General features: G+C 45.9%; 2 protein-coding genes and 1 long non-coding RNA gene across 4 annotated transcripts in view; 1 reads left to right on the forward strand and 2 right to left on the reverse strand.

Moving 5' to 3' along the window:
* Positions 1-345: 345 nt before the first annotated feature.
* LOC115294783 lies at positions 346-2365 on the reverse strand. Its single transcript, XR_003910132.1, has 2 exons — positions 2294-2365; positions 346-493 (listed from the first exon to the last, which is right to left on the reverse strand). It is a non-coding gene; the product is annotated as an uncharacterized LOC115294783 (long non-coding RNA).
* Positions 1644-16150, forward strand: KIAA1191 (KIAA1191 ortholog). Of its 2 annotated transcripts, XM_029942819.1 has the most exons (9): positions 1644-1861; positions 3161-3273; positions 3542-3628; positions 6121-6299; positions 9523-9649; positions 11791-11915; positions 14191-14297; positions 14492-14634; positions 14741-16150. In XM_029942819.1, the coding sequence occupies exons 3-9, from the start codon at positions 3601-3603 to the stop codon at positions 14944-14946; spliced, it is 915 nt and encodes a 304-aa protein (XP_029798679.1). In that variant the 5' UTR covers positions 1644-1861; positions 3161-3273; positions 3542-3600; the 3' UTR covers positions 14947-16150. The 2 variants fall into 2 exon arrangements, with proteins under 2 accessions (XP_029798679.1, XP_029798680.1); XM_029942820.1 differs by lacking the exon at positions 3542-3628 and having other exon boundaries at positions 14492-14635; positions 14739-16150.
* A 5-nt stretch (positions 16151-16155) lies between these two features.
* The window catches only part of SIMC1 (SUMO interacting motifs containing 1), a 47755-nt gene continuing 40159 nt past the window's right edge, over positions 16156-23751 (reverse strand). The window contains exons 9-10 of the mRNA XM_029941243.1: positions 23600-23684; positions 16156-17081 (exon numbers count right to left, since the gene is read on the reverse strand). Of these exons, the coding sequence (XP_029797103.1) occupies positions 16819-17081; positions 23600-23684 (348 nt within the window). The 3' untranslated portion in view covers positions 16156-16818. The remainder of the gene's footprint in view (positions 17082-23599; positions 23685-23751) is intronic.

Consider the following 23751-nt stretch of genomic DNA (forward strand, 5'->3'; position numbering starts at 1 on the left):
CTGAGCTCAAACAGCTTACAAGGTACCCTTCTTGGGCCTGGTGAAGGGACTGACAGAATCTTCATTAGCTATGCAACCAGACCCTTTAGAAAAGTTGTTTACTTGCAAATAAGGCTGCTAAGGGACACCAGGCTTTAAAATAATTAGCTCCTCAATAAAAAATGCAACACCTATTTAAAGGGGAAAACCCCTTAAGATAGTGAAGGTTGGAAGTTTACAGTCTGGTTTTTTTTTTTTTTTGTGGGAAACAGCAATTTTCTTACATGATGATCAACATAATGCCATTGGTTCAGAAATTTGTACCGTTAAAGATCAGGGATAAAGTTGTGTTAGAATGTCAGGAAAGACTTTAGTTTTAATTTATTTGGTGATAAGAACAAGCTGATCCTTATCATTTATAGAAGGGTGCAAAGTCCTGTTTCTTCCCTTTTGACTGAAATGTGTTGTTCAGCTTATCTTCTTAATGGAGGAGGACAAGGTGTCAGTTTTGCTTCTGCAGAAGGAAAAAGATTATAGCATATTTTAAAAGTTCCAAATTAACAAATTAACACATTTAACACACAAATCACACTGGAAGCTAATTGTGCTACTTATAAGCTAATATAGAATTTATAAAAGAACTGCATTCACGGAGTGCTCAAGCACGGAGGTCTGGTAATGGCACTCGAGTTTAAAGTCGAAGGAGCCTCTCAGGCCTGCTAGTAGGCCCAGCAACAGTCAAAGGCAGAAATCTAAATGTGAGACCCACCCCCAATCCCCAGAGCTCTCCTGAGACGAGCCTTGATGGCAGGCTTGAGCCTTGATGGCAGGCTTTGTACGTGGGGTAGATACAGGGGTAAGGGGTGCCTGGGTGGCTCAGTCGGTTAAGTGGCTCAGGTCATGATCTTACAGTTTGTGGGTTCGAGCCCCGTGTCGGGCTCTGTGCTGACAGCTAGCTCTGAGCGTGGAGCCTGTCTTCAGATTCTGGGTCTCACTCTCTCTCTGACCCTTTCCTGTTCACACACACACTCACACACACACTCTCTCTCTCTCTCTAAAATAAATAAAAAAACATTAAAAAATATGGTAGACCCATATTCTTAAAAAAAAAGAAGAAACGGGGGTAGATTTTGTTTCCATCTTCTTTTACTTCCTCAACTTTGCTGTTCTTTCAAATTTGTAAACACATTAGGTAAAAAAAAAGAAGTCTTCCTTCAGGATGTGACATTTGAGCTGGCACCTCTCTAAGTAGGGACATATTAGGGCTGTCCTAGGGAGGGTAGAGCAGGTGCAGATAGTTCTCCTCGGTTGTGCTGTCAGTATGAACCCTACCTAACCCAGCTGTTCCTGGAAGAGGGTCCTTGTTCACTTAGTCAAGTGACTTCTCATCTTTCTGAGCCTCAAAATCACCTCTCTGAAACGGGTGTGAGGGTTTCACTTTGCAATGCCAGCTCCATCTTTCTCAGCTTGTCATAGACCAAAGCACAGAATGGTGGTAAAGAGTGGTTTTTCCTCTGGGAACTGGCTACCTTCACACCTGGAACTGTGGCCCCGCCCCGCCCCCAATTCGCGGTGCAGCTGAAGTCGCGGGGCCTTCCCCACCGTGGACTACAGCTCCCAGCCTGCCCCGCGGGCCTCTGGGTCCAAGTTTCACGTGATGTGACGAGACCTCGGAAGGCTTTAGCGGAAGGCTGGCGGCCGGCTGGCGGCCAGTGCTCCCTGGTTGATGCCTGGGGCTTTGGGTGTCTCCACAGGCACAACGCTGCTCGCACCATGGCTTGGGTCCCGAATGTACCACAGCCTCTCGTGAGACAGGGGTCCTCAGAGCCTCTTTAGTGCTGTAGCCCTGGCCGCAGGCAGCCCCGCGGCGGCGGAAGAACAGGTAACCAGATGGCCCAGGCCTGGCCCTTCTTGGGGCTGCGTCCTACGGGCACCCGGAGGGGCGTGCCTCTGGCCCTTCTGCCGAGGCGCAGGCAGGGGGCCTCTCCGTGCCTCTCCCTTGTCCTCTACCCAGCGTCACAGCTCTGCCCGACAGCCTCTTGCCTCTCTTGCACGACCTTATGAAAGCGGGGGGAGGTGGTCGTCTAGCAGGACGTTTCTCTGATGACTCCCCTGATCCCACGCACCAGGGCTGTCCTCTGCTTCCTCAGACTGGCCTAGCCCGGGAACCCCACTCCCAGCCCCTCACCCCATGCCTCTACTTTGCCCTGCCCTTGGGGAACCTTCGCCTTGTGCCAGGCCTCAGCCTTAATCTCTTTTTTCTTAGCCTCGCGGGCTGGGAGGGTGAGGGTGGGGTGGGGGGTGGGGGTCAGACCTGGCTTTTCAAATCCTGGTGGCTTTGTTCTATGTTGTTTGCTGGAGCAGCGAGAGCTCTGCGGAGGAGTGCGTATGCGGAAAGGGAAGGGAATGTATTGTGGGTTGGAGTGCTTCCTGGACCTGGAGGATGGCTGAACTTTGGCTTCTGCCATGCTCTCTAAGGAAGAACTAACTAGTTTGATCTCTGAGCTTCATCAGGATAGAGGGTCAGTGTAGCAAGTTGAAAAGCAAATAATGGCTTTTTGAAGGCTTTAAAAATATTTTTTAATGTTTATTTTATTTATTTAAATGTTTATTTATTAGAGAGAGCGCCCGAGCCAGAGTGTAGGCAGGGGAGGGGCAGAGAGAGGGAGACACAATCTGAAGCAGGCTCCAGGCCATGAACTGTCAGCACAGAACCTCAAGGGCCTGGAACTCAGGAGCTGTGAGATCTTGAACTGAGCTGAAGTCAGATGCTTAACCCACTGAGCCACCCAGGTGTCCCCAGGGCTTGTTATAATTCCCCTGTAAAATGGGGGTGAAGCTATCAGAAGATGGGCCACTTGTCTATGACCGTGGACAAGTCACATATACACATCTCCTGAGTTTTAGTTTCCTTCTTTTAAAGTTTTAGAGGATAGAAAATGCCCGTTTTGCAGGTATAAAACCCTTATGAATGTTAGTGTTAGCAACAAAGAATGAGTTTACCCATTAGGGTAAATAGCTCCTTGCTGTGGGTTGTTATATGGACCCTGAGTCCTAATTTACTTAAAAATGAAATGTGTGTAGTCACTCTGGCAAGGTGGTGGGGGAATACACGAGTGTATAGGAAGGTGTTCGCAGACTCTGAAGGGCTCTACCAATGCCGGTTGTTTGTCATTCTTAGAACCTCTGAAATGGATGGACTCTTCCCAAGCAGCTTTGCTAATTCACAGCAGCTGGACAATGTTCCTCATTAATACCTGTCTGTCAGCATAGTCGTCACATCATTTCACTCTGGTAAGGTGACCTTTTCACCACGTGTTAATGTCTTTGTCCTATCACAGGTGTTAAGATCAGCCATGAGTGTGGTGAGACCTTTGACTTATCCTTTTTTTTTTTTTTTAATCTCCCTTGGCGTGTTTGTATGTCTGTCACCCGTTGGCTCTTGTTAAGTGTGCTTCAACCTTGTAAACAAGCTGTAAAACTGTGTGCCTGTCAGAAGAACAGGATTGGAGCTGTTCTTTGGTGTTCACTGTAAGAAAATGCCCTTTGTTATTTTTATTAGGTGGCAGGGACTCAGCTCCGAATTCTATACAGAAAAAGCACCTGGATCCCAGTCTTTCAATGGCTTCGAGACAACCAGAAGTGCCTGGTAAACTTAATTCTTTTTGATAAAGTCTTGTTTTGCCCTTAATGTTTTAAGCTAGATAGAGACCACTTTTTTCTCAACCATATATTAATGGTTACTTTCTGCCACCAGGCAAGTATTTAAACTTAATAGATTGACATCATTTAAATATTATCGTATTAACCACCCAGCCAGGGTACAAACCCAAATCCTAACTCGTAACAGTTATTTGATGTAAGGGTATACCGAATCTGTCGCTTTCCTACAGATGTCAAATAAGAATTCAGAATAAGTCGTGTCGTTCTAATAGTATGTACCAAAACGACTGTACTTCTCCCCCTTTTTGGAGGGGCTGGGGGTGGGCAGGATGGAGGTCTGGGCAAAAAGGCACCAGCCTGATTTAAAGGCAGATTAAACCTGTGTGGTGATAGGAGCCCTTGCAGCAACATCTAATGAGTCCTGGGCCTGTGTAGGCAATACCTTCTGGGTTCCTAAAGTCACTGATCCCTCCTAGGACTGTTTAGTGGGAAGGGCCAGTGGTTTTTAATCAAATCTGAATCACTCAAATTTTGATTCTCAGTAAACAGATAGTGCCCGTCTTTCAAGTTTGCTATGAAGATTAAACATATGTAAAAACGTGAATTAAAAGTTCGTGATGAATATATATGTACTGCTCAGACAATTTTTTGGTCTCTATCTGTAGGAATATATTTCCTAGTACGTTTTAGCTGACTTTATTTTTAGAAGGGCTATTGGAATGGCTGCTAGGAGGAGTTTTTAAGATTTGAAATTGCTCCCAAATTAGGTAGATTATTAGGAGTCTCTCCCACGTCTCCCAGATGTGGATCCGTCTCTGGTCTCTAATGTCATCAGTTTGCGGTCCATTTTGTCTTTCATCGCTGTGATTACCTTAAACTCCTTGTAACCATCTGGGCCATAGGGTTGCACTCATTAGGTTAAAGCTTTGAGTGTGGGGAGGATGGAGTGTTGCTCACAGAGTATGAGCACTGGCTTAGATCTATGATACAGTCCCCACCTTGCTAGCTGGGTGTCACTTAAGTTCTGTGCATCCATTTTCTGAGCTGGAAAATGGGAAGAATATCTACTTAATGAGATATTCTGCTGTTAAAGTGAACAATTTAGTGGTATCTAGTGTATTTACATGGTTGTGCAACCATCACCACCATTTAATTCCAGAATGTTTCACCACCCCAAAAAGAAAACCATGTTAGCAATCACTCCTCATCTGTCTCATCCCAGTCCCTGGCAACCACAAATTTTTTATTTCTGTGGATTTGTTAATAATTATTATTAATATTAATAATAACGGTAGCTGCTTGTTCTCCTTTCTGTTTAAATGAAATGTCTTTGCTGGTTTGGGACTTCCTGCCATTGAAGTTGATGTCTTAGAGAGTTATGATGTAATTTCAAGCAGGAAAATGTCATGCTGGACATGAAGATAGGATCTGGACGGTTGGATCTGGCCGTCAGTTCCGCAGTGAAAGGATTAGCAAACAAACAAAACTGCTCCCAGGTCTGGCAGAACTGGGAGTGCCCTTGAAGTAGGGTGCCTGCGTCACAGTGGGACATTCTGCCAGTCAGGTCAGTGGACGGGAATGGCAGGATCAGCTGGCAGTGCTTTGTGAGCATGGTTGTCAACCATTTCTGTGATGGAAATTGGATCTGCTGTTTAGAGCCTACAGATTCCTTAAAAGTAGAGAGGGACCCTGGACAAGACATGATGTTAACTATTTCTTTTTTAAAAATATATGTTTTAATGTTTTATTTATTTATTTTTTGGGGGGGGGGGCGCCAGAGAGCGACGGGGACAGAGGATCTGAAGTGGGTTCTGCACTGACAGCAGCGAACCCGATACGGGGCTTGAACTCACAAACTATGGGATCATGACTTGAGCTGAAGTTGGACGCTTGACCAACTGAGTCACCCAAGTGCCCCTAAACATTTCTTATAATAGCACTCTTGTTTTCTTGGGTAGAGTAGGTAGGGAAGACAGATTTGGGGTTGTGCCCTAGCTGGCTACTTTCTGTATGAGCTTTGGCAAATCAGTTTGCTTGTAGGCCTTAGTGTCCTTATCTGTAAGAGGGGAACAAGAACTGCGTATATTCAGTCCTACATGAGTTGAGAGCCTTGCTTTGCCATTGGGTTGCTTCTCTGGCATAAAGAACATAGCTTTGAAATCGGGATTGGGTTTTGATTTCAAACTGTACTTTGCAGGTGTATGACCTTGCTCAGGTAAATTTAAATTGAACTTTGTTTTTCTGCTCCATAAAAATGGATTAGGGCTTTTGAATGAGTAAAGTGGAGAATTCGAAGTGTCAGACATAAAGGAAGGACTCAGTACTATTTCCTTTCCTTGAATGAATTCACTACTCCAGACCAAGTTATTGCTTTGTCCCAGAAAAAGAGTGTTTGGGAGCTTTCCTGCCTAATGATTAATTTAAAGATATTAGTATGTTCAGCAGCTGAACCCTTCTGACGGGTATCTCTCTTCTTAGCTCTAGAGCCTAGTGGGCCTCTAGGCAAGATGTCCCTGCCCATCGGGATGTACCGCCGGGCATTCAGCTATGATGATGCCCTCGAGGACCCTGCACCCATGACTCCTCCTCCATCGGACATGGGCAGCATCCCCTGGAAGCCAGTGATTCCAGAGCGCAAGTATCAGCACCTTGCCAAGGTATCTGACTCTGCTGACTGCTTCTGGCAAGCCTGGCCTTCTTGTTGTCTGTCGTCTGCCCCACAGGCCTTCAGTGGCTCCTGGCACCCTTTGACTTGGGTAGCCACCAGTCCCTTTATGTTTTCAGTGCCTCAGCTGGAGTTGGTGGGCCTCCTTTTTCTTATGAATTCAAATGACAATGGCCACGTCTTCTCTTACCTGAGACTCATCTGTGTCCTCCCCCTCCCCCTGCCGCCCCGTGATCCAACCATGCAAATTATTTAAGATTTCTTGCACTTAATGGGTATCTTCTGCCTTGCGTCACACTGCTGGGATGTTTACAGTCCCCGTCCTGTTTACAGTCCAGTCCTCGTCCTGTTCTCTTGCCCCTCCTACCCCAGCTGCCCGATACGTCTTCGCTCAGACATCTCTTCTGGGAGGGTTTTCCTCCATCCTCCTGATAAGAATACCTTTCCTTTTGAGCTCTCTGCTGTACCACGGACCCCTGTCATAATCCTGACGTGATTTTATCACCTTCCGTTAGCTTCTTGAGGGCAGAGCCCATGTGCAGTTTTGTACTCCAACTGCAGTATTTAGCAGAGGACCTGGCATGAAGTAGATTTCCAAAAGAGTTTTCATTGAGTGCTTGGGGGAAGAAGTGGCTCTTTTCTGGACCCATGTTTTTCTTTTACTCAGGAGGTTCCTCCTGCCTCAGGTGCCTCTTCCCGCTGCTATCCTCCATAAAGGCACCTCCTTTCTAAGGCCCAACTCACACACACACACACACACACACACACGTGCACGTGTACACATATGCACGTACATAATCTCGTTGCACCTTGATCTGTTCTCCAGCGGTTTTGTGTAGTTCGGCTTCATAGGTTCTCACGTGCTTGTTATAGACCTGCTTCCTGACTGCACGGGCTGCGAGTCCCTCGCTCTGACTCTCCAGGCACCAGGAATGAAAGAGAAGCGGTACTGTTGTCCTGCCCAGTTCAGATGAGGCCATTTAACCTGCCACTAGTTTCCCTGACCTTTGAGCTGTGTGGCAGGAACTGCGTAGTAAGCATCTGCTTAAGCAGGCCTAGGTGTGAATCCTGGGAAGGTCTATGTATTAGCAGTGGCACAGCTTCACCCCTGAGTCACAGGGTCACTGTCTGAGAGATGAGGATACTTTATGTTTTGGAGGTGTTGTGGGGATTAAATAAAAGAGGATTAAAAGGATCGACACGTTGAGTGTATATCTGTTACTGGGACTCCTGGCTTAACTTTCACCTGGTAGAGCTGTATTTGATTGTTCCTTTCCGGTGAGGCCCCTTGCCCACCCCCTCCCCCAGGAAGCTTTTAAAATAGGGAGCTCCTTTCTACGAAAGCATCCCCTACGGCTCTGGGGGGACTCCCTGGATCATGTATCTACTGAAATCTGACCCCGTCATTTGTCAAGGAGAAAACATTGAGTATAGAAATCACGGGAGTGCCAGGGGGAAAGGGCCTGGCGGCCTGGCCGCGAGGCCAAAGCAGCTGACTTGGGACAAGGGCAAGAAACAGACTTGGCTTCTGATGGTGCTTCGAAGGGCCACACGCTGTCTGTCCTAAAGGCTGCTGCTTCCTCCACTGGGCAAGGGATGGGCTCCCAGTTGGGTATCCTGCCCCAGCTGGAACAGTTGACAGTTTGGAACAACTGTTCTCTCAAAAGAAAGCTTGACTTGACTCACTACATGGACTCTCTCATTTGTCCTAACTCTCTGTGTCCAAATAGTCAGCGACGCTCCAAGTAAGGAAGTAGAGGTTGCTTTTAGTTGAATAGGGTTACAGCTAAAAGCGAGAAATCCTGTAATAGGGATGCAGCATTTCAGTACTTTCTTCTGCTCTCCTCCTTTTGGACCATCTTTCTCCTCAGTTCTTCTGGAGCAGCAGAGAACAAAGCATAAACCTAGCTCTCTTCTCCCTGCTAGTCCTGAGCATGCCTGCTCAGCTCTCTGATGTTAAAGATTAGGAGCTTTTTTATTTGTTATTTATTTATTTGTTTACTTAGTGACTTACTTTTGTCAAGTTAACATTCGGTATATACAGTGTGCTCTTGGCTTTGGGAGTAGATTCCCATCATGCATCACTTACAATGCTTACAGTGCAGAACACCCAGTGCTCATCCCAAGGGCCCTCCTTCATGCCCATCACCCGTTTTTTCCGGCTCCCCCTTTCCCCCCCTGCCAGTTTTTATTTGTTTTACAAGACTATTATTTGAATCTTTAGACCAGTGGGCATCAAACTGTGGTCTTGGGCACTAGCAGGATTAGCATCACCTGGGAATTCGTTAGAAACATGAATTTTTTTTTTAAATGTTTGTTTAGTTCCCGAGAGAGAGAGAGAGTGAGGGAGACACAGAATCCGAAGCAGGCTCCAGGCTCCGACCTGTCAGCATAGAGCCCAATGCGGGGCTCAAATTCCCAAAACGTGAGATCATGACCTCAGCTGAAGTCAAGAGTCAGAAGTTTAAAGGACTGAGCCACCCAGCCACCCCAGAAACATGAATTCTTGAGAGTCCCCCGCATCCCTATACTTGGACCCACTGAATCGGTCCTGGGGTGGACCCAGCAATCTTTAACAAGTCCTGCATGGGATTCTGATGCTCAGCAAAATTTGAGAACCACTCAGCAAATGCAGTGATTAAGCAAAAGCCAGCCTAGTGCCTGAGACATGGTCAGGGCTTAGTAGTGTTTCTCCTGCCCTCTCAGGACACAATAGTATAGGATATTGGACAGACAGAGGCTGGGAAGGCAGGAGGCCTCACAGCTTCAAATTCTGGCTTTTCTACTTTTATTTATTTTTTTATTAAAGTTTATTTATTTATTTATTGAGAGAGAGCATGAGCATGCTCAAGCAGACGATAGTCAGAGAAGGAAAGAGGATCCCAAGCAGGCTCTGTGTGGTCAGTGCAGTGCCTGATGTGGGGCTCGAATTCAGGAACCTTGAGATTGTGACCTGAGCTGAAGTCAAGAGACGCTTAACTGACTGAGCCACCCCTGGCTTTCCCACTTTTGTGAATTCAGACTATTCACAGAATGTCTTTGTGTTTTCACTCTGGAAAATACATAAGTAATTGGGTGGGGATAACCAACCCCCTTTTAGAGATTTCCTTACCCGTCAGGTGAAGGGTATTTGGGTAACTTCTTCCCCAGAGGAGTGAGTTCAGGTGTGTGACTCCCCTGGCCTGCTCAAGCTCCTCCTTACCTCTCTTGAACAGGCGGAGGAAGGGGAAGCCAGTGTCTCCTCCCCCGCCGTGACCGTGTCATCGGCCACTGACAGTGTGGACAAGGCCCCTGTGGTGAAGGCTAAAGCTACCCACGTCATCATGAATTCTCTGATCACAAGTAAGCACTTTTCATCCTTAGAATAGAAGGAAGTAGGGGCGGGAGAAGTTTGGGCTTCCTACAAGCTAGCCATGGGGGACTCGGCAAACTCCTGTGCCATAGCCTGGCACTTGTTGACCGAGTCTGGCATGTCCTGACCGGGCCTGGCACTTGTCAGCTTGGCTGCTGAGGCACCAGTATTGAAGGTTCATTCAGATGGAAGGTTTGCCAAATATAAAGCACCTCCGTTGATTCGGCTGCAGTCCTGCTGGTTTGTTACGATCTCTTATTTTCCCATATCCATTAGCGTGGCGTTGGGCAGGTTACTTACTCGCGAGACTGTTTCCCTCTCCATGATATGAGGAATCTGGCTGGCGGGCCGAGGAGGGGTGTAGATGCCCGTGGCTGGGAGCTGCTGCTGCTGTGACTGTCTCGGGCTGTCCTGGAGATGGTGACACACTGAGGCATCTCCCACCAGCCCTGCGCTGCTGCTTCTTTGTAATTGAAAGGTGGTTTCTCTTCCTGGACCTGAGGCAAGTGTGGTGCTTGGTGCTGCCAGCATCCGTGGTCTTAGGAATGTGTGGTTTGTGGTTCTAAGGAGACCAGAAACAAGAGAGCCAGCTCCGCCACCCCTTGCCCCCACTTTTAAAACCTTGTAACAAGTTAACTAAACTTTTGGTTCTGAGGGCCATTCTGGTTGCTGTGGGAAGTTAATTAACATCTATGAGACCCACAGCTCTGCTGGTCAGTGGCGGCTGGGCTCTGGGGAGCACAGAGCACACGCAGCTCGCTTGGCCCAGCTCTGAAGTCGCTCTTGTTTATCAGATGCAGGGGGTATCAGCTTGTCTCGGGTGCTTCTTGGAGAATTCACCCAAGAACCCGAAGTCTAAACTCCAATGTGGACTTTTAAAATTTTTACTCACATGTAAGGGTACTGTTCGAATCAGTAACTTGTATCTCACCAGTTTGAGAACGTACGTGGCAGGCGTTAGCAAAGCCTAGTCGGTGTCTCAGCACAGTGCTACCTTCTTTGTTGAAGTTCCCGTTTATCAGCAGTACAGAACGTTGCTCACAGCCCGGTGTGCCTCTGTCACTCGGACACTTGTTTGGTATAGTCACTTCCACTTTTAAGCGTATTTTTATATAATCACAGGTAGAGTAGACATACCATTCTATTTTTCTCAACTGGTACGGCCATGAACTTTGCTGTTGCTCTAGTCTTAAATTAAAAAAAAAAAGCAACCCTCCCCCCCTCCCAGCCGTCCCCCCGCATTTCACATCCTGGTGTTACTGAACTGTAATTCATTAAATCCTTTCCTGCTTCTTAAATTTTCTGGTGGCTACCTGGTAAAACTGGAAAGCATCTTTATGCATTTTTTTCTGTTGCTTCTATTTCTGAAGATGATAAAATAGTTCCTTAGAAGGGGAATAGCTAAACCATAAAGGACACCTGGTGTCTAGGCTTTTGGTCCAGCTGCCACATTCCCGTATGACGGGGTGTGTTTTGTAGTGTGTGTACAGATTAAGCCAAAACGCAGCTGTCAGTCATTCCACAGGGTAACCGACTGACTGGTGAGATGATCAGGTCAGACTGACCCAGCACTGAGTCCGCCCGTGTCTTCTGCCAGGCACTGTGCTGGGCGATCTCACACTCGAGAAACGTGGGATCAGTGGACCTTGGCTAGGTCAAGGCACGTTCTCTGTGGTTTGGATCTGCTTGGTACCTAAATGTGGCCCGTTTCCCTTTGGTGGAGGTCTTTGTGGGAGTAACGAGGGCGGGGAGTCTGTCTGGGGAAGCTCGACACTTGGAGAACTTGCACTATTTCTAAATGTCAGCTGTCTTCTCCATGTTGCATTTCTAAACAAAAATGTCAGTGCACAAGTAAAAGGAAGGTAAGAAGTGTTCTCCTGCAGGGTATCCGGTCGTCCCTTTAGGAGTAACCTGTTCTCGGCTTGGTGTGAGGGAAGGCTTCCTTCTAGTTAGAGAACTTTTGTATGAGGTTCAGCATTGCTGCCCTGCTGCCCGTCTGGGGAACCCCTCCTCCTCAGATGGGCAATGTGGTCTCTTGCTTCTGGGGAGAACAGCGGATATCTGTGGTGATCTCCCCTAGTTTGTGGTGGGAGAGGGGGATGGGCATGACCATCATCTCCTCTGTTCCCAGAACAGACCCAGGAGAGCATTCAGCGTTTTGAGCAGCAGGCAGGGCTGAGAGATGCTGGCTACACACCCCACAAGGGCCTTACCACCGAGGAGACCAAGTACCTGCGAGTGGCAGAAGCACTCCACGTAAGCTCGTCTCTTAGGAACGTTAAGAAAGCCCTCCTCACAGCTCGAGATGTGGCCGCGCCTTACAAGTTACCAGCGCAGCCAGTGGGGGTTTTGGAGAGTGGTGGAGGGAGTTGGGTGAGCGGTTCAGAACTGGTTTAGTCCCACTCGTGGTGGCGCTTTCTGGTTGAAAGCTCCAGAACTCTTGGCCTGCGGTTTCTGCTTATCCATCTGTAAAGTGGGGGTATTGCCTTGTTTCCTTCTGGTCAGGAGGATCCGATGAGACTCTGCACTTACACACATGATGTGTGTGAACACGTTATGAACAGTGGAGCGGGTACTTTGTGTACCAGGGTGACTGGCTTTGAGGGAGAGGAGACTCGGACAATCTCAACACTGTAGTGGGAAAGGGACATTATGCTCTATGTTTAATTTTTTAAAAATGTCTTTGAGAGAGAGTGAGTGAGCAAGGGAGGGGCAGAGAGAGAGGGAGACACAGAATCTGAAGCAGGTTCCATGCTCTGAGCTCTGTCAGCACAGAGCCTAATGCAGGGCTCGAACCCATGGACTGTGAGATCATGACCTGAGCCCCCCAGGTGCCCCTAATTTTTTTTTAAGTTTGAGAGAGAGAGAGAGAGAGAGAGAGAGAGAGAGAGAGAGAGAGAGAGAGAGAGAGTGTGAGTGTGTGTGAGCAAGGGGCAGAGAGAGAGAGAGAGAGAGAATCCCAATTAGGCTCTGCATTGTCTACACGGAGCCTGATGGTGGGGCTTGAACCCACAAACTATGAGATCAGGACCTTAGCCGAAATCAGGAATCAGACACTTGACTGACTGAATCACCCAGGGTCCCCTAATTTTTAAAATACTAAAATCAAATATAGAATTGAAACGTTTTTGCCCTTTCAGTTCTAAAATTGGAATGAATGAAGAGTAATTTTTGATAAGGTTAATGACTAGTTGTAGAATGAAATAATTTCAAGAGATTTTCTGCCAGGAAATACTAGGTGGCACTTAAGTGCTTTGTGACCTGTGAAGCACCTGCATTCACTTAGTCTTTTTTTAATCCTTTGAAGTAGATAACTTTTCTCCATATTTTATAAATGAAGATACTGAGACCCAAAGTCATATATGTAACCAGCCACAGTACTAGAACTCAAGTCTCCTGATGCCTTATTTCCTGGTTCCCTTCCCACCCATTCCAAAGTTGTCTGAGAATGTGGTTCCTTAAGGGGTCATAAGGAGGCTCATGATGCACGGTATATGGAAGGGTGTACGATAATATGGATCTGGTGGCCTGTGGGTAAGGATGTAAGACATCATGGACTGTTTGCATTTTGCAGTGAGCATCCCGGATGATTCTTTGCACCCTAAGTTTAAAAACCACTGCTGTCGGGGATCAGGGTTGGGTTGGTGACCAGTTTAATCTCTCAGACAAGGCAGATATTTCGGAGACAGGCACTGTCTGTCTTTGAGAACTTTCCAGGATAAGTGTCAGTTAGAATTCCAGTTGAGCAATTCACCCTGTGTAATGGTAGAATTGACTTTGGCCAATTTTCTGCATCTTGGCCACAGGAATAGAACATGAGGATGGCTGAAATGCCAGCTTACATAAATTGATATGTTGAGTGTTGGAGAACATTTAGCCAGGCTCATTTGTTTGCAGTGTAGCTTGGGCTTGCTAGACAATAGAGCACAGAGACGGTGGTGGTGGGGGGGGACTTGATCTAGAAGAACTGAAAAGTATAATTGCCTCTTCCCTCCAAGACGGCTAGTGTGCATGTTAGGGGTGTTAACGATGCCCAGGGCCCCGGAGTGACTTCCCCCAGTGAAGGGAAAGGGGCAGGCTCCACAGAGAAAGCATTTAGCTGGAGAGGAGTGGCATGCCTGAGTCTTGGCTTGGAGACACAGGGAATGGCAGGGCTTGTACCTGGCAGAAGCAGCATGAGAGCTCGAGGCCCTACTTAAAAGGCCAATAAGGCCTGTAGTTTGCATTCTGGTTCTTCCACTTAACTGGCTGGCAAGTGGGAAAATTATTTCTCTGAAAGTAGAAGCTCTATTGCAGTATTCAGTACTGAGCGATTTGAGATGTCGTAGACTGCATAATTCTTCTAAAGATGGAATTCTGTCTAGTATGGCAAAATCAAAGGAATATCTGTCCTATAATCTAAAATTACTCTACCTATTAATGTCTTTCCTTTTGCCTGAGGTTAAAGTGTGAACCAAGTTATTTACACCCAAACTAGCTCTTTTGTATTTGCTGTCATTTAAAAAAAGTCTCTTCTCACCCATCTGAACAGAAGCTAAAGCTACAGAGCGGAGAGATCACAAGAGAAGAGAAGCAGCCAGCCTCTGCCCAGTCCACCCCCAGCAGCACCCCGCACTCGTCCCCTAAGCAGAAGTCCAGGTGAGCCCTTCCTGGGAGCCTTCTGCACTGCAGTGAGCTTCCAGGAGGCTAGTGCTGCCTGCGAAATTGGAGTTGAAGCCTGTGGTTTCAGAGGAAGCCGGGGAGCTGACAGTTGCTAGTCTTTTGGCATGAAACGCTTCTAGAGGTGTCGGAAGGGGGGGATACAAGGATATGCTTTTTTCTTTCTCTTCCAGAGGCTGGTTCACTTCGAGTTCTTCCACAGCCTTACCTGGCCCAAATCCTGGCACCATGGATTCTACAAGTGGGGACAAGGACAGAAACTTGGCAGATAAATGTAGCCTCTTTGGACCAAGATCCCTCCAGAAGTCTGATTCAGGTAAGGCAGCTCCTTCCACAACAATCCGTATGGATGGCGCTTTACCATGTATATTGGGAGCTGCTACTAATTTTGAAATCATTTACTTTTGGGTTTACTTCCGTAGGTTTTGCCACCCAGGCTTACAGAGGAGCCCAGAAGCCTTCTCCGATGGAACTGATCCGTGCCCAGGCCACCCGAATGGCTGAAGACCCAGCAACCTTCAAGCCGCCCAAGATGGACATCCCAATGATGCAGGGAAAGAAACAACCGCCACGGACCCATAATCTCAAACCCCGTGACTTAAATGTGCTCACACCCACTGGCTTCTAGAGCTCTTTGTATTCCAGGGACTCTGGATAGACGATATCTTGTATCCAACTCCCTCTTTACCTTGGCTTTGACATAGGAAAGTTTAAACTGAGGCTGGAGCTGGAGCTACAATTGGTTTTTGAGAAATGTTAGTGCAAAGCTTATCCTTGTGTGGAAGAAGCCATTTTGTATGGTTTAAAGTTAAATAATCCCAGCAGTGATATATGGGGCACCTCATTACCCATTTTTGTATCATTTACCTTAGTTAGACAAGAGCTTTGGTCACTGCTTACTAGGTAAATCATGTTTGTGTTGGTCCAGAACTGAGGCTTCTTGATTTCTTTACCATGGTCAGCGTGTGCATGGACAAATCATGGAGTAGATGTGCTCACGAGCTAGTTTAGCCTTTGGCCCTCTTAACTGTACACTTCTGTGTGTTCCAGCCTTGTCAGTGGGGACCTGAGATGTGTTTGAGCCAGACTCGGCAGGGACCCCTCTCGCTACGCTGAAACTGGAGTGTCCCTGCGTTTCGGTAGGCCTTACAGATCACGTCCTCTTGCAGCCACTCGTGGCCAGAGCACCTCTTTGGCCAGTGCTGTTGGAGGGATGTTTCTTTTAGCGAACACTAGTCTTGCGTATCCTTTTGTGCACTTTGAAAAAGGTTAATTTAACTCCCAATCTGGTCAAAAACTTCCTTAAGAGAGGAGATTCAGTATACTGATTTGGTATAGATAAACGGATGTTACACTTTTTTTAGTATGGAAGGTGGTGCCTACATTTAGATCATAGTCTTGAGGTTCATGTGAAACCTGTGTCACCCTGTTTTGAATTTTTTTTTTCTGTTTTGATTTTATTGTTCAGGCCAAGCATAACATTTTTTTTTTCTGGGAGGTAGATGAATTAAAAAATCTTCTTTATGGAATCCTTGTCCCCCACAAAGAGCTGCATACTTTTATAAATATATACATTACTGAGGAAGCCACTTGTTTTATTTCCCCTCTCACCATGTGTATGTTCAGTCTTCAGTCATTGTCCTAAACATGGTCTCAAATTCCCACTGTTTTTTTGTTTGTTTTGGATAGTGTCCTGTCTACATAAGGAGCTGAACTGACCTTTCCATAGAAAAGCCCTGGGGTCTAAAATGATCAGATAATTTATTTGTGTCTTCTGTATGCTCGGATTTCTTATTTGTTTTGACAATAAAAGTCCTTAGTGCTTTCTCGAACATGGTTTTTTTTTTTTTTGGTCCTTTTAAGAGTTATTACATTCTGCCTACTCACAGTCATAGAACCTAAGCATGGTAAGCTTGGTATTTTGAAAAACCATTGCCTTTTTATTGTATCCCTTTAACATCAAATTATTTGTGACACATTTCAATCCTTTTGTATCCACCGTCCCCCCTCCCCCCCATTACATTAGATCTTAACAGACTGGCCACAAAGTTAAATAGGCAACATAACAGCTCTAAAATAGGATGTTTGTGTTCCATCAGGGAGAAATGAATATGTCTTTCTCTTTCAAAACAGGTTAACAGTACCTTGAATGACATACATTGATGTCCAGAATTTGTTCATCAGAGGTCATCTTTTTTCACATACTGAATGGAAATGTTAAACACATAGTGCATATAGTATTACCTGTTTCAAAAAAGGTATAGATAAATAATTTATTTAAAAATATATACACCTTGTGTATTTAAGCCATCTTTGAGAACAGGCTAGGATAGAATATCAAAAAAAGATATTTACTAAACAAAGTTATTTTAACCTATAGATAAATAAGATAGGTTTGGTCCTATAAGATTTTTAACTACTTCAGATACTTTCAGAACTTCCAAGTAGTTGGAGACAAGAGTTCAGGAGGTATTCTTGGTGCTCAGTGCTTAGAAGGACCTTAGTGGCTGCTCCAGTTCTTCGGAGAAGGCTCTGCATCGGGGTTCAAGTCAGCGGCATAGAAGAGCAGGAGCTTCAGCAGGTGCACCTTGTCCTGGAGCTGCGGGACGAGCGGCTCCCCCAGCATCTGGACCAGGCGGCTGCGGAAGGCCTCGATCTGCTTCTCCACGTCCACCACCGTGATGTCATCCCCTTGCTGGGGCTTGGGCTTAATCCTTTTGATGATTAAGTCTTTTCGATCAATCACAGAACTCCGTAAGTGCTCTGCAAGAGGGAAAAAGTCCATTGAACTGTTCTGAACTGCTTTTTACTCCCCCTTATGACTTAAGAAGATGTGGTTTTAGCAGGTAGGGTTTGGACAGAAACTGGTTACTGGGGTACGAGTCAAAGGCTACTTATCTGTGGTGACTCCTTTTTTTTTTTTTTAAGGTTTATTTATTTTTAAAGTTTACTTATTTTTGAGAGAGACAGAGCATAAGTGGTGGAGGGGCAGAGAGTGAGGCAGACACAGAATCCTTAGCAGGCTCTAGGCTCTGAGCTGTCAGCACAGAGCCTGATGTGGGGCTCAAACCCATGAACCATGATCATGACCTAAGCTTAAGTCAGATGCTTAACTGACTGATCGATCCAGGCATCCCTTTTTAAGTTTATTTTGAGAGAGAGAGACAGGGAGCATGGGGGAGAGGGACAGAGAGAGAGAGGGAGAATCTTAAGCAGGCTCCATATTCAGTGCGGAGCCTGATACAGGGCTTGATCCCACAACCCTGTGGATCATGACCTGAGCCAAAATCAAGAGTCAGATGCTCGAACGACTGAGCCGCCCAGGCGCCCCTAATCATGAATTATGATGGTGCAACTTACTTTCAATGCTCAAAAAAAAGAAAAGTATTTAGGTGGATTCAACAGATAAACCAAATGTGGCAAAATGTCAATAGCTAGTAAATCAACATAAATGGTAAATGGGTGTTCACTGAACCACTCTTTCAACCCTTCAGCAGGTCCAAAAATGAAAACAGTGGGGACAAGTGAAAGAGGTTGTAAAAGTCTTGTCCTCCAAATGCACAGATCAACCCCTACAGGATTCTGGAGCACCTGGAGTTCAGGCAAAGGAGCACAGGTCAGGCTAAGGCAAAGGGACCAAAGAGAGCTCCGAAGGCTTGCGGACTCCCAGTCTACCATGTGCAGTAGAGCATTTTCTCGATCTCATTTGTGAAATGGTTATAATGGCACTTCCGCTAGCAGGGTTATTAGGACTGAACTACATTGTACCCAGAAATTTGGGAAACACAATATACTTATTTTTAAGCAATGTATTAAGTTACATTTTCAAATTATATGCTCAATATGTTTTTCCTCAACCTTCAGATATCTTTTCAGGTAAAATCCCTCTAAACTTATGGCCCTAGGCCTAACTGTAATATGATAAAAAGTACAACAGGTACACTACGGAGTGTTCAAAACGGAAACACAGGAAGCCAAGCTGCCTTGAGATGTCATTTCAGGGCCCCTTCAGCATTAAGTCAACCACAATTCAGCGAGCACCTACTATGCGTGCATCTGGAACTGGGCTCGTTTCCAGAGATAGAGTGGAATTAGACTTGGGCCCAGCCCCCATGGACGGACACTCTAGTTGCAGACAGCCTGATAGTAAACCAGCCCTCAAAACAATTACAGTTTTGGTGAGTACAGTCAAAGAAAGAAATCAGATGCTGTGATAAATAGTGGCATTGGGGGGAATGAGGGAGGCAGCCCACTCTAGTCAGGGAGGGCCTCCTTGCTGAGTCCTGAAGGATGACAGCGGGGCAACTATGTAAAGGTCCAGGGGAGAAGCAGTTCAGGTAATGAGAACAGCAGGGGTCAATGCCCTGAGGCAGGAGAAAGCTGGTCTTGAGAACTAGAAGTAAAATCCCGGTAGTGAGGGAGAGCGGTAACCGGAGTCTGGAAGGTAGGCTGGACCACAGAACAATGTGGAGTCTGGCCTTTCAGAGCGAATGGAAGTATCTGGAGGGTTGTAAGTTGGGGAAGGTGCTCTGTGTTGGTCTGCTACTGATGGAGAATGGTTGTAGGGGGACAAAAGCCTTTTAGTAAAATGTGGTTTTCTGAAGGCATATGCTACTCTGAAAAATATGAAAGTGATTCTGAAAACATGGAAAGAACTGGCTGAACAGAAGGGGACAAGAAAGACTCCGGGTGGGAAGAAGAGTTCATTCAGGTCATACAGGATGTTCAAAGAGGCAAATGTTAGCAGTTCCCGTCCGAGCTGAGGGGGAGGAGCTCCCAGCCAGTGGCCTTGAGCCAGTCTGGTCCAGGTGGCAAGGCCGTGGATTTTCGGCTCCAGTAAGCAAGCTTTAGTCAGGCTTCCGTCAGAGGCTGTTGGGGTTACGGTGGGACGTGATTTATGTACAGGGGCCGGCACAACGCCTTTACTCAAGATGGTCTGGCTGGCGGGGTTATTATTACTAGTTCCTGGGTCAGGTTACTAGGGTTAACTATTACTGTTTTATCACCACCATCACCACCATCACTATAGGAATCTCTAACTTAACAGTCACACTGGGCTTTTTATCTTCTTGGCAGATCTTTCTCCATTTATCTCCATGTCAGTAATGGCAGAAGCCTGGAGTCATCCTTCAGACGCAGTCACCCAAGCCCTGTCAAACTGACGGTCAACATGCCTCTGTCCCATGCCTGCCTTCCCTGCTGTACCGTGCTCCCCACCGCGCCCCTTCAGGGACCTCCCTGGTCCTCCACCAAACTACTTGCCACACATCAGGCAGAGCAGCCTGATGCAAAACTGCTTTGATGGCTTCTCTGCACCCTTGGAATCAAGGTGACATTCCTTAGCATGGCCCTGAAGGCCCTTTGTGCCCTAGCTACCAACTACTCTGGTCTCCTCTGGTGCTGTTCTCCCCTTGCTCTCTACGTTCAAGTCTCACTAGTGTGTTCTATGTTCTTTGGACTCACTAAGCAAATTCTTGCCTCAGGGCCCTCAGGCATGCGGTTTGTTTTTTTTTCCGGGAAAACTTTGCCCTATGTGCATGGCTCACACTAGTGCTTCTCATCTCAGGTGATATTTCAGAGAGGCCTTTGTGGGTCCCTCCAAAAATGGATGACGTCTTCCTATTTTATGTACTCCTTTCCTTCAGAGCATTTATTTTAATTGTAATTATGTGTTACTTGTGTGATTATCTGTAACAATCAAATCTTTTCACTGGACGGCAAGCTCTGTGAGGGCAGGGGCCATTTGGTCTTAGCCACTGAAGTCTTCTCAGTGAGCCCGGCACACAGGAGACATTTCGTAAATATCTGTTGCCTGGATGAATGTATGAATTGAAGGGATCTTGCCTGCATCTGCTGTGTCCCCTCTTTGGACAGGGCTCCTTGCAGAAAGGCTGCATGTGTGTGTCTCCTCAGAATGAACTGGGGTCTGACTTCTGTGCGCCATCCTGCTAAGCTGTCCAGCCAAGTGGAATTCAGGAAAAGCATGCTTTTCTTCTTTTAAATATTGTATGTTCATTATAAGCATTCAGAGCTTCAAAATAAGAGGTATAAACTATTCACAAGTGTCAGGAAAATTCATGGCATAAAGTAACCTGGGCTTAACCCAAACTTGAGCCGCATGGCTATGTAAGTGGCGTGTGGTGGGACAGCTCCTCTTAGCCGGACGGAGTGAGCTCACCTGGCAGACCAGGGTCTCAGGGGGCCTGCTCTGCCTTGAAATATTTACAAAGTGTGGGGCTTCAGGATATACTTCTCCCCAAGGTCAAGGGTTTGTATAAAAGTAATTTAACAATGTACAGAGAGTTTAGAAAATGGGGGTTGGACATTCCTTAGAATCTCACCATCTGATCTCACCCAGTGATTTCACAGAATAGTAATTCCTTCTGGTGTGTTTTCACTGCACACAGACTTGGGCAACAGACCTAAGTTTGAATCCTGGCTCTGCACCTATTTTCTCTCAGCCTTTGTCTCTGCATCTATAAAAAGGGGGTGATACTCTCCTTTACCAGGTTATTAGATTATATAAGCCAGTGCGTGTGAATTTCCTTGCCTGCCTTCTTCTCTCTCGCATGCTAAGGGGTTCCCCTAAACAAAGGGCAAGCTCCCCAACCTTTTCCCTTCTCCTATCCGTGGAGCTGGACAGCTCAGGCTGACCCCAAATGCCCTCAACAACATCCTCAGCCTACCTGCGGAGGGCAGAGGGGACTAAGGAGCCCCCACAGTAAGAAGTCTATGACAAGGATACTGAACATTTCAGTACTGAGTGCCATTACTGAGCTGTCTTCTTTGGAGGACATGGTTTCTAAATATTTTTCGAATATTAGTCCCAATATTTTAGGACTATTGGTTCTAAATATTTTTTTCTCCTTAACTCCTGGTCCCCAAAGAAAGTGGAGAGAATGTTTATACACTAGTCTAAGGCTTTCCTCTCCTTTGTTAGAAGCATGAGAATATTCCGTAGTGAAAGTAGACCCCTTGGGTGGGGGTGGGCTAGACGGATGGGTGATGGGTGCTAAGGAGGGCACTTATGATGAGCACGGGGTACTGTATGTAAGTGATGAAGCACTGAATTCTACTCCTGAAACCAAAATTGCACTGTATGTAAACTAACTAAAATTGAAAACAACAACAAAAATCCCCAACAAGGCGGATCCCATGTCCATCTTAAGTCATTACTGCCTAAGGCCTAGCTGTACGCCCTGGGAAGCTGAACAGAAGTGAACAAGCAGTGTTAAAGGTGAACTTTAACTAAAGCCAAGCTGCTTTAATATTAACCTTTCTGCTTGATCTCCAAAAGAACAATTACATAAACCTGGATGAGGTTAAATACACATGGAATTTGCCTTTGGGGCTACGTCCTGAGGAGGACACACACTCTTTGAGGGTGCTCCATAATACACAAACGACACAGCTACAGATGTCGTGGCCTTGACAAAGGACTTGTATGTTTTAGCCACAAGAGCCCTGAAACAGAGAGAAGACCTTGTAGCCTACACCGGGCTGGGCAAACAGGCTGAGAGTCCACTAACACTGCCCGTGTGCTTACTGTTTTTTCTCACACCTATTAACAACTGGTGTTGAAAAGTTATGTGTTACCATCCCCATTCCATAGAAGAAAAAAAATGAGGTCTAGAGACATAAAGTTAGCGGAGTAAGTGGTAGAGTTGGGATTCAAATCCAGACCTTCTGTCCTAAATTCAGGGCTGTTTTTTGATTTCTCTACAACAGCTTCCTCAGTTCCAGGCCTGAGAAGGTATAAGAACCACTGTCCCTTCCCAAGTGCCATCACTGAGCTAAAATCAATCTCAACATGACCATGGCAAGTAGACATAAAATTCATATTACATGTAAATTTATGTTTGTGTATATTAATATATGAAATATATATACTTTCCCTCCTTACTGTTTGAGAATAAGTTGAGCCCTGTGCCCTTCTACCCTTCAGTACTTCAGTTTGGATTTCTTAAGACCTAAGACATTTATTTTCATAAGCCAGGATATTATCAAAAATAGGAAATTTAATATTAGCATAATGTTATTATGTAATCTAGTTAAATTTCACCAACTGTCCCAATAATGTACTTTATAACTTCTTTCTTCCTTGTTCAGGATCCCATCCAGGATCATGCTTTGCATTTAGTATTAATGTGCTTTAGTGTCTCATCTGGAAGTTTCTTGGTCTTTAAGACCAAGACTCTATTTATTTACTTACTTATTTAATTTTTTATTTGAGAGAGAGAGAGAGAGAGAGAAAGCATGAGTTGGGGAGAGGGACGCAGAGAGAGAGAGAGAGAGAGAGAAAGTGAGTGAATGTTAAGCAGGCTTCATGCTCAGCACAGAGGGGCTCAATCTCACGACCCTGGGATCATGACCTGAGCTGAAATCAAGAGCTGGATGCTCAACCTATTGAACCAGCCAGGCGCCCCAAGACACTGGCATTTTTAAAGACCACAAGCCAATTATTTTGTAAAAGGCCCCTCAGTGTGAATTTGTCTGATGCTTCGCTGTGGTTAGACTCAGTCATGGAGTTTGGCAAGCACGCTCCATAAGTGATGAGGTGTCCTTCTCAGGGCACCAGGCTAAGAAAGAAATGTGCCCTAAAAAGTTATCTTTCCTTTCAGAATTAATGATGACATCAGCTTTCCCAAGGGCCTTATTAATCTTTGGCCAATAAAATCACCTTTGTTTGAAGCAGCTATTGGTTATTTTCCTTGTTGATATTTGCCTCCTATGCATACTAACTCTCCTGGATGCTCATTGATCACCGGCTTTGCCAGGGACTTGAGCAAGGCTACATTTGCAGACTTGAGAACGTCTTAACAATTTCTGCAAGAGGTATGCTTTCACCTCGCCACTGATTTGCTCCGGATTAGCATCACACTGACAGGTGCTTACAATGTCCACAGTCAGTAAGCAAATGACCCAGTGTCCACAGTCAGTGAACAAATGACCCAACAAAGACTTCACAGTGACAGGCCAGGGTAGGATGCCAGGGCTAATCAGATCATTACAAAATACTTCTCCTGTTATAATGACTAATGCTCACCTATACAACCTAATAACCGAAATCACCACTGGATTATCTGCCATTATAAAAATATGTGAATTCTTTGGTTTCACAGCAGTGATTCCAACGATGTAATTTCTTGTTCCTTATGGTTACAACCAAGGCCACAATGCTTTGCTTAGGCTAACAAATTAGAATCCCCTGTTAACTTCAGTTCACAATAATGACCACTGGGAGGCTCCACACCCTCATATTTGTGAACAAATGCTCTTACCTCTTAGAACGTGTTGATAACTGGATAGCAGAAACTGCAGATGCTCAACCAGTTCATCCCATGTCTGCCACTGGGTTTTATCCGACTGCGGAGAAGTAAAAGCAGGTGGTAGTAGATGCCTTCCCCAGTTAGAGGCTCAAGGGGGTGGGGGA

This window comes from Suricata suricatta, chromosome 6, assembly GCF_006229205.1.
Source record: "Suricata suricatta isolate VVHF042 chromosome 6, meerkat_22Aug2017_6uvM2_HiC, whole genome shotgun sequence".
Taxonomy (NCBI): Eukaryota; Metazoa; Chordata; class Mammalia; order Carnivora; family Herpestidae; genus Suricata; species Suricata suricatta.